Raw genomic sequence first — 10,707 nt, forward strand, 5'->3', positions numbered from 1 at the left:
AAACATACACACTATCTCTAACTTATTTTTATTTATCTTTGTTTTTCTTTCTCTATCTTCACAAAATACCCCAAAATAAGTTAAAAACAAAACCAAATATTATGTTTGAATCCTGATCCGCTCTGGATTCCATAGCCTAATAGACGCAGTTAATACTTTTAAAAATATTATTCTTTAAAAGATAATACTACCGTAACTTTATGTGTATATTTTAGGCATTAAATGTTTTTTGATTGGGTTAAATATTTTTTAAATTTTAAAAAAATAATTATAATTTTTGATCTAATATGAATATATATAATATCATACCAATCTCATATAGCGTAGATGCATGTACTCTAACTCTACCCTTACAGTAAGAAGAGCAAAGTGTAGAGTATTTCTTGGCCCCCCCCAAACTCTATCAAATTTCCCATCTTAAGGAGCTTAATTATTTTGTTTAGGCAAAATCTTCTTAATTATGAATATAATCATTGATGACCTAAGCAAAGTCTAACCTTTAGGATAAAGCTTAAGGGCGGCTTAAACGAACTAATCTACTTCATCAATTAATTCCTCCACATAATTAAATATATTTGAAATCTGAATCGAAAAATAAAATCTGAAAAAATAAAATAAATTACCCCCCCCCCCCCCCCCCCCGCACCGCACTCCATTCGACATATACAACCCCATTACTTTGGAAATGATTTTAGACAAATGGCATATGTATGTTGAGTGCAGTAGATGTAGTAGAGATAGAGTAGACTTGCAACAGAAAATCTGATCCGTCTGGACTTGGGATAACGAGGGTGAATCATGTTTTTTGCTGTAAAAATCCGTACTTGTTAGCGTAAATGGCGTATTCAAATGTGCATGCACAAAGGGGCATAGGTTACTAAGCAGTTGGCTATTAACATCCTATCATGCTGCTCTAGCCTAACGCACAGCCGTAGAGCAGGACGATTCATAAGGTTTGGCGCATTTGAATCTGGATTTACTCCATACTACATAATTAATGAGCTCTTAGGTGGTTCCCTGCATGAAACTTGGTCACAGGATTATAAAGTTGGAAACTTGTCTGATTCTTGATCACCACTATGTTTTGATTTATTTAGCTAATTTTGGACTTTGTTTTCTCCTGTTGTATGGCTAAAATGGACATGAATGATGTCTATAGAGCCAGTAATGGCTTCAGGAGAAATGCTTCAGCCGCTTTCAGGAATGATGTTTTAGAAATCTTTGAGAGTTCGTCGCGAGTTCATGAAGATGATGATGAAGCTTTAAAATGGGCTGCCCTGGAAAAGCTTCCCACTTTCGATCGTTTGAAAAAAGGTCTTTTGCTTGGGTCCAGAGGCGCCGTCAATGAGGTTGATATACAAGACCTTGGCTTTGAGGAAAGGAAACAACTGGTTGAAAGGCTGGTGAAGGTTGTGGAAGAAGATAATGAGAAGTTTCTGTTGAAGTTCAAGAATCGGATTGATAGGTAACAGGAGTCATTTTTCTGACTTGTTTTCCCTATTTGTTTGTAGTTTATTTCTGATATTTTCAAATGTGCTCGAGTTTCTCCAGAGTTGGGATAAATTTGCCAACAATAGAAGTCAGATTTGAGCACCTAAATGTTGAAACAGAAGTTCATGTAGGCAATAGAGCTTTGCCTAGTTTCAAAAACTTCTTTATTAATATCTTGGAGGTAAATTTTATCATCAGTCATCTGTTGAGTCTTTTTTAATCTGATAAGGTGATGTTTAATCTAACTCACTTTTCTCTTTAAGGGATTCGCGGCCTATCTTCACATAACCCCGAGCAGAAAGAAGCATCTCTCTATCCTACATGATGTTAGTGGGATCTTGAAGCCAGGCCGGTATGAAGTATCAAATCTTGTGAAATTAGTCTCTCGCTATTTCTAGACGACTTAATGTTATGGTTGTTCCTTTTTTCTTGGAAGAATGACGCTCCTTTTAGGTCCTCCGAGTTCTGGAAAGACGACACTTTTGTTGGCTTTGGCTGGAAAGCTCGATCCTGCTTTGAAGGTTAAGTTGCCAAACAGCTTTTGCTATTTTACTTCTTCCAGTTTGTTCTGCATTGAATAAAGAGAAGCTATCGGATCAGCAGGTTTCAGGAACAGTGACATATAATGGACATAGCATGAAAGAATTTGTACCCGAAAGAACAGCTGCATACATAAGCCAGCATGATGTCCACATAGGAGAAATGACAGTAAGAGAAACAATGGCGTTCTCTGCAAGATGTCAAGGAGTTGGAAGCAGCTATGGTTTGTCGACATCTTTTGATCTTTCATTAACTCAAAGGATGAAGAAAGAAATGTCATCATCTTGTTGATGTTTCATGTTGAAATTTCTGCAGAAATGCTGGCAGAGTTGTCAAGAAGAGAAAAAGAAGCAAACATAAAGCCTGATCCTGATCTGGATATGTATATGAAGGTAAGAACGGTTCATCTCTCATAGTTACATTAAAGTGTCCCCAACTCTCCCTTTAGTTTACCTGCCCTTCTTCAATAACTATTCCTTTCAACGTAACATGTTTAAGTTCTATATAGTTTTTGAAGCTTACTTGTTATGCTTGATAGAAGTACCAAATCTTAAACTTTGAAAGTGGAGTTTCCACAAGGAAGTCACTTCCGGAGCTAGTAGCTAATGCAATAAACCTATGTGAGGACTAACTCTATTCCTAATCATAGGCAGCAGCTATGGAAGGACAAGAAACAAGCGTTGTAACAGATTATGTAATGAAGGTAGCCTAAGTCATTAAGTATTTATAGTAGAAGGACTTTTGGAAGGACAAGTATTTTATCCATCTAACTTAATTATCTTGCAGATTTTGGGATTGGAAATTTGTGCGGACACTATGGTAGGAGATCAAATGATTAGGGGAGTCTCTGGAGGCCAAAGAAAACGTGTTACAACAGGTAGAGAGGTCATCTCTATGCGTAAAAGGGTTTGGTTATTGTATTTAAGCTGTTGGTCTGACTTTTCATTTGTTAAAATCACAGGAGAGATGCTGGTTGGACCAGCTAAGGCCCTATTCATGGATGAGATATCCACCGGCTTAGATAGCTCTACAACTTTTCAAGTTGTTAACTCAATTAGACAATTTGTCCATATTCTCAATGGCACTGCTATTATTGCCCTCCTGCAGCCTGAACCTGAGACATTTGATCTGTTTGATGATATTATTCTGATATCCGAGGGCCGGATTGTTTATCAGGGACCCCGGGAGAACGTGCTTGAGTTCTTCCAATCTATGGGTTTCAGATGCCCTCAGAGGAAAGGATTGGCTGACTTCTTGCAAGAAGTAGGCATCTGGATGATTAAAACTCATGAACATCCATCATGCATGACTCTCATTCTAATGTAACTGAACATCGTACCTTTTTCCAACTCCAATATTCTGATAACAGCTTCCTTGATTCAGGTAACTTCAAAGAAAGATCAGCGGCAGTATTGGGCACACCATGACAGGCCTTATAGGTATATTACTGTTGGGGAACTAGCAGAAGCTTTCAAATCATTTGAAATCGGGCAGAAACTTAATGCTGAACTCTCAAACCCATTCGACAAGAGTAAAAGCCACCCAGCTGCTTTGTCAACTGCAAAGTACGGTGTTAGCAAAAAGGAGATTCTAAAAGCTTGTGCCTCCCGAGAACTCTTGCTTGTGAAGAGAAACTCATTTGTTTACCTCTTCAGGATCTTTAGGGTCAGCATTCATGTCTTTCATGCCTTATCTTTCTTTTGCTCTATATATGATGTGCTTCCCATAATGACTTTTTGAGTCAATCTGTAGCTTAGTGTGATGGGTGTCATTGCAATGACTATCTTCTTTCGTACTCGAATCCATAAAGACATAAACGGTGGACGAATGCTTGTCGGTTCTCTTTATTTCGCTGTTGCAACAATTTTTTTTGGTGGGGTCACCGACATATCCCTGACCATTCAAAAGCTTCCAGTCTTCTACAAGCAAAGAGATTTTTTGTTTTATCCTGCTTGGGCTTATGGACTTCCCTCATGGATAGTGAAAATGCCTGCTCAAGCTGTTGAAGTAGCTGCCTATGTGGCACTCACTTACTATGTAATTGGATATGATCCAAATGTTGGAAGGTAAACCGTCCATTTAACATGTCTGCTTAAGATTTCACTATTCTCATGTATGTCATTATCAGTCAAGAGTTCATCTTGCAGATTGTTCAAACAATACTTGCTAATCTTAGTTGAACTTCAGACGGCATCTGCAATATTCCGTTTCGTTGCAGCAGGCAGTAGGAATATGATTACTGCAAACACATATGGGTTTTTTATATTGCTCATAGCCGTGTCAATGAGTGGCTTTGTTCTCTCAAGAGGTACTGAATGTACTATGCAGATTCTTGTTATACGTCTCGTACTTAAAGAGACCTGATTCCTCAATTTTTTTCTCAAAACTTGTGATCAATGCTCTCCAGATAATGTAAAGAGCTGGTGGTTATGGGGTTACTGGACTTCACCGCTGATGTATGCAGCGAATGCACTTCTTGCAAATGAATTTACAGGCCACAGCTGGAGACAGGTATGCTTAAATATGCTGTGTCCACATTCTGAATCCTGATATTGTCTTTATTTCAAACATGTTAAGCTAATATATGAACTTTGATATTCTAAGGTTTTGTCGAAAGATAATGTGTCATTGGCAGTTGAGATTGTAAAATCTCGAGGTTATTTTCCAGGCGCGTACTGGTACTGGATAGGATTAGGGGCACTATTTGGCATGTTACTTTTATACAATGCATGCTTCATTCTGGCTCTGACATATCTTAACCGTGAGTATCTGAATTTTCCATCTTTTAACAATCTTCGCTTGTGTAAAGTTCATCAAGTAACATATTGTCAACATACTTCAGCATTGGGAAAGCCTCAACCTGTCCTGCTAGAAGATGAGACAAGAGATGAGAATGATGTTTTAACTACAGCGAGTGGTAAGTTTTTTTTGGCTTGGCACTCAATTACAATCCAAAACCAACAACACTGTACATGGTTATCTTCTACTTAATTTTTCTTGGCCTGATATGTTTGGATCTTGCAAAATCCAGAGAGAGATGATGAAAACAAAAACCAGGGAATCATTCTTCCATTTGAACAACACTGGATCACATTTGATGAGGTCAAGTACTCTGTAGACATGCCACAGGTAAGTAGCAGCAGAGTACTTTACTTTCTTGGGCGGAGCTGGACATTGGCAGCATTCTAGATGTAAAGGAGTAATTGTTTGGATGAGTTTCAGGAAATGAAAGATCGCGGTGCTACTGAAGATAGACTGTTACTTCTGAAGGGTGTGAGTGGAGCTTTCAGACCTGGAGTTCTCACTGCTCTGATGGGAGTTAGTGGGGCTGGTAAAACTACCCTTATGGACGTGCTGGCTGGTCGAAAGACAGGTGGATACATTGAGGGAAGGATTACAATTTCTGGTTATCCAAAAATGCAAGAGACCTTTGCTCGGATTTCTGGATACTGTGAACAGAATGACATCCATTCTCCATTTGTTACAGTTTATGAGTCTCTGCTGTTCTCAGCCTGGTTGCGTTTGCCCCCAGATGTTGATTCTGAAACCAGGAAGGTTAGAGGTCTAATGATATGTTTAACTTGATAATTCTATTCTACTGACAGAGAGATTAAAAGACTTCACTTGCTTTGATTTGACATGCTGACTTCCCACTTAAGAAACATGCAACACATTAGTTGGATTTTGTCATAGTTGAGATCCGAATATAAGACATCTTTGTAGCTGTCTACGATTTGAGGCACCAGCAGAATTTGAACTGGAAACGAAAAAAGACACTTGTAATAGTAGTATACATTCTGTGCATATTACAGATGTTCGTTGAGAAGGTAATGGAGCTTGTAGAGCTAACTCCAATAAGACAAGGATTAGTTGGGTTACCTGGGGTCAGTGGTCTATCAGCAGAGCAGCGAAAGAGGCTAACTATTGCTGTCGAGCTTGTTGCTAATCCATCCATAATATTCATGGATGAGCCAACTTCAGGCCTAGATGCAAGAGCTGCTGCAATTGTGATGAGAACCGTTAGGAACACAGTGGACACTGGAAGGACTGTGGTGTGCACAATCCATCAGCCTAGTATTGACATATTTGAGGCTTTCGATGAAGTAAGATGCTCCTGACAGATAAACAAATAACTGTACTTTTTCTCTGTGGTGCTCAACTTTTTCACTATGGAATTTGCAGCTGTTCCTGATGAAGCGAGGCGGACAAGAGATATATGTAGGGCCATTGGGTCAAGGTTCTTGCCATTTGATCCAGTACTTTGAGGTCAGTCAAGAACAATATAGAAAGTAATTCTGTATCTTTATTCGTGAATAAAATAGTAGTTTACGTTCTGATCATATCTTGTATCCAGGAAATTGAAGGAGTGAAGAAAATCAAGGATGGGTATAATCCAGCGACCTGGATGCTAGAGGTAACATCTTCAGGCCAAGAAACTATGCTGGGGATTGACTTTGCAGACCTGTATAAGAACTCAGAACTGTATAGGTCAGTTCATTTTGAGATTTAAGATTCCTGCTTTACAGGACTCATTAGATAAGCTGAGCACACAGTTTGCATATTTTAACAGTGCTAATATTCATATCGGTGTCAAATCTAGGAGGAATAAAGCTCTCATCAATGAGTTGAGTAGCCCGCGACCGGGCACGAGAGACTTGCATTTCCCAACTCAGTATGCGCAGCCATTATTCACTCAATTCCTGGCATGCCTGTGGAAACAACATTGGTCATACTGGCACAATCCTCTTTATACTGCTGTAAAGATACTATACACAATATTCGTATCGTTCATTGTAGGTTCAATGTTCTGGGATCTTGGTTCCAAGAAGTAAGTCGAAAATATATTATTATGAATCTTAGCTAAAGACATCATATTACTTGACTTTGGCAAAATGATTTGTAACGTCTTAACTTTGCAGGGATACTGAACAAGACATTTTTAATGCTATGGGGTCGATGTATGCCTCCGTCTTCCTTTTGGGGCAGCAAGGTTGCATGTCGGTGCAGCCTCTGGTGGCTGTTGAACGAACGGTCTCTTATAGAGAAAGGGCAGCTGGGATGTATTCTGCCTTGCCATTTGCCTTAGGACAGGTGATCAGGAAACTAACTATAAATACCTACACAAATCTTCGTTCTGCCGTGTTCTGTAGTCTTAGAGACAGGACATTATGATCATGATGATGATAATCATCATCATTACTATCTACATTTCTTCTTTGTGTGCTGCAGGTTGTCATTGAACTCCCATATACGTTCGCTCAGACGGTAATATACTGTCCGATTGTGTATGCTATGATCGGATTTGAATGGACAGCCGCAAAGTTCATGTGGTACACGTTCTTCATGTTCTTCACACTATCATACTTCTCATTCTTTGGCATGATGACACTGGCTGTGAGCCCTAATCAGCAAATTTCTAGCATCATTACCACTGCATTTTTCTCGTTATGGAATCTCTTCTCCGGATTTGTAATTCCAAGACCAGTACGTCCTTCGTTCTAATCTTCATAAAATGAGTTTTACACGACTACGCTAACACACTTGAATTGATTGTTTCGTTTATGTTTGTTTCAACGCAGAAAACGCCGGTGTGGTGGAGATGGTACCATTGGGCGTGCCCCGTGTCCTGGACTCTATACGGCTTGGTTTCGTCGCAGTTTGGAGACGTAAAAGACCAGTTTGACAGTAAGCAGTCAGTTCAAGATTTCGTGCGGACTTACTTTGGCTTCAGACACGATTTTATCGGTGTCGTTGCAGTTATGGTTGCAGCATTTGCACTTCTTTTTGCCTTTATATTTGCATGCTGCATCAGATCTTTGAATTTCCAACGGCGATAACTCTCATGATTAAACAGATATTTGCATATACCAATATATCGTTGTTTGTGTGAAAAAATCTCCCAACTTTTCTTGGTTTTTCCCTGAAAAGTATGGCAATAAATATGTATGACAGACCTTGTAATGTTAAAGAAGCAGCAGATTTCATTTCTCTATGAAGAACCATGATGTTAGTTCCAAGTACCCCCTCCTTTTGCCTGATTGAAAATTCTTATGGTAAATTGCATTCACACTCACCAAGCTTAACCTCTGTTTTCGTCTAATAAAAGATCCATTCGTTGGTCATAATTCACGAATTGACTGATTTTAACAAAAAAATTGACTGAAAATCTATATTTATTCTCGACTGACTTATTATAAGTTAAATATATCGTCATATACTAATGCATGAGAGGAGGCGCATCTTCACCTTTATAAGAATAATTTAATTATAAAAAAATTATTAGGCCTATAATAAGTTTGTACGTCAATTAAAAATAAAAATGGGATATCATTCAATTTTTTTGCTTATGTCTGCAGATTCTCTCGATCTATTAGATAAAAACAAAGAGAGGAAAAGTTTTAAATGCTTATCTTTATTGTGGCTTATTATAATGTTAAATTCAAAATCAAGGTATCAAGAACTTGTTAATTTATCAACAAAAAATAAAAATTAAAAAAAAAAAGTATCAAGGTGCAGTGTAGATATGCGGAGCCTTATTACCTTCTTGTAGTCACACCTAGAGCTGTAAATGATTCGATTTGAGTCGAACACGTCATTGTTCAAACTTATTTAAAATACTATCGAACTTAAAAATTTATTTTTTAATTTAATTTGATCATTGCTCTAATCAAGCTCAAATAAGCTTTAACCTGATCAAATACGAATCGAGTTTGAGTAATTTGGTATTTTTAATATATTTTTTATTATTTTATACAAATTAATCAAATTGTATTCGAGTCAAGTTTGAAAGCTTATTGAACAAAAAATTTTGTTTAAATTTAATTTGTTAAGTTTAACAAATCTAATCCAAACAACCTTTTATCAATCAACTTTAATCGAAAATCAAATAATTTGATTTAATTTGTAATCCTAACCACAGCTTCCCCTACTCTAGCACAGTCATGCATTTATCCCTCTATTGCAAGTGGGCAAACAGGTTTGAACTTTTATGGAGTAGAATGGACACTATTGTTCACCTAAACCAGTTGAAACTTTAACGTTGTGTTTGGATTTATGGATGTAAAGTTCCAGAAAAATTAACAGTACTGGTATTGACTTTTATTCTGATACTGATCTAGTTATAAACGATTGGGCCAATCCAAATTCGAATTATTTTCATATATATCTCATTTTACATCAATATGATTAATAATAGTAATAAGTTATAAATAATTCAATAACTCATATAAAGTGATACATATAACCACACATCGTGTAGGACTCGAACCCATGATCTTGAATTTGTTTATGAGATTTCAGTCTTAACCTTAACCACTACACTAAAATAATAAAATCTTTCGGTCCCGACTTGGGCCTTTGTAAAAAATCATCAAATTCGATAAGATAATAAGATAATAATTTTTTGAAAAATTCCTTTATAAATATTAGGTTCCATTAAAACTCTAAATTAATAATTCATAAATATTACAATTATAAATATTATGGTAATTTGCTAAAATATGAAATATGTAATGCTTTATGCATTTGATCATTCATGGATGATTTTGCGATGCCTTTTAGATGAGAAGACATGGTTGTGTGTTATGAATTATTTTATTGAGATTTATAAAGTATATGTTTCATTCATCAGGAATGGATATATTTAATTGGCTATAATAGTTATTTAACTGCAACAAATTAATTTAAACATGTATAATTAAGTAATTCCAATGAATTGATACATATGTCCATGAATATAATAGTTAATTGTATATAACGAATTTTTATTATACATGAATATATTTAATTAGTTACAAAGAATTGGCTGATGCATGAATATATCCAATGAAGCATATATGAATTCATTTATTTTCAATACATATGTACTAAATTTGCTGAATTTTAAAAGTCTCTTTTTAATTAATAAAATATTAATTTATCGATATATTAATAGCTCTCGAAATTAATAAAATTTTATGGTTCCAAAATTATTAATTTATAGAGATTTTACTGTAGTTCATATTTTGTCTCAAATATTTGATTTTTAGTTGTAACATGAATATGCGAGGAAAGGTTTTAAAAAAATGACTCTGTATCGAACGAATTAAAGATCCATCGACAATAATATTACGCAAATATAGGAATGATTTGAAATCTTAATTTTGTGAAATGGGATTATTCAAATAAAATTTTTAAAAAATAGTAATTAAACATTTGAAATCACTATGTTCGAATTTATATATGAATCCAAACACAACGCAAACAAGAAGCTTTGTTCTCACAAATGAAAGCATGCATGCATGCATACATACCTATCAATATATATCATTGTCACTGGAGTGTGGAAATTTTGAGTTTGATATTCAAATGGACTGTGAATTGTTAGACTGATGATGATTGATATCTCATAAATTAAAATATTTGACATTATTGGTTTATGTAAATCGTGGTGAATTTAAAATTGAACCACACAAATTCAATTATTTTAAGTTAATATGGATAAATAGAGATATTATGGTATTAAATATATTGGTAGGATATATTTTATCATTCGAATTATATTTATTTTTTATATTTTTTTTATTGTGTCAACTTATCCTTTCAACTTTGTCAAATTTGCATTTTTTCATATATTGTTATTCTTTGGTTAACTTTTCTGTCAGGAAAATATCACATATAATGCACATGTGATATTTA

At 35.7% G+C, this 10,707-nt stretch overlaps 1 protein-coding gene across 2 annotated transcripts; it reads left to right on the forward strand.

Moving 5' to 3' along the window:
- On the forward strand, positions 1,092 to 8,000 carry LOC105157556 (pleiotropic drug resistance protein 1). Of its 2 annotated transcripts, XM_011073964.2 has the most exons (24): positions 1,092 to 1,465; positions 1,552 to 1,672; positions 1,755 to 1,843; positions 1,928 to 2,012; positions 2,095 to 2,254; positions 2,347 to 2,423; positions 2,681 to 2,734; positions 2,818 to 2,908; positions 2,993 to 3,294; positions 3,415 to 3,696; positions 3,784 to 4,097; positions 4,179 to 4,339; positions 4,439 to 4,542; positions 4,636 to 4,792; positions 4,874 to 4,948; positions 5,063 to 5,160; positions 5,254 to 5,586; positions 5,844 to 6,134; positions 6,214 to 6,297; positions 6,386 to 6,519; positions 6,632 to 6,859; positions 6,951 to 7,122; positions 7,261 to 7,515; positions 7,611 to 8,000. In XM_011073964.2, exons 1-24 carry the CDS (start codon positions 1,128 to 1,130, stop codon positions 7,866 to 7,868), a joined length of 4,263 nt encoding a protein of 1,420 aa, XP_011072266.2. In that variant the 5' UTR covers positions 1,092 to 1,127; the 3' UTR covers positions 7,869 to 8,000. The 2 variants fall into 2 exon arrangements, with proteins under 2 accessions (XP_011072266.2, XP_020548008.1); XM_020692349.1 differs by having other exon boundaries at positions 2,818 to 3,294.

This window comes from Sesamum indicum, linkage group LG3, assembly GCF_000512975.1.
Source record: "Sesamum indicum cultivar Zhongzhi No. 13 linkage group LG3, S_indicum_v1.0, whole genome shotgun sequence".
NCBI classification, from domain to species: domain Eukaryota; kingdom Viridiplantae; phylum Streptophyta; class Magnoliopsida; order Lamiales; family Pedaliaceae; genus Sesamum; species Sesamum indicum.

What these genes read in the sequence shown, in the direction of transcription:
- LOC105157556 (XM_020692349.1), top strand. Translation starts at nt 1,128, where the DNA reads ATGGCTAAAATGGACATGAATGATGTCTATAGAGCCAGTAATGGCTTC. An exon ending in TGGCTGACTTCTTGCAAGAA is followed by an intron (nt 3,295 to 3,414) that starts GTAGGCATCTGG and finishes TCCTTGATTCAG; the next exon opens with GTAACTTCAAAGAAAGATCA. An exon ending in TTGATTCTGAAACCAGGAAG is followed by an intron (nt 5,587 to 5,843) that starts GTTAGAGGTCTA and finishes TGCATATTACAG; the next exon opens with ATGTTCGTTGAGAAGGTAAT.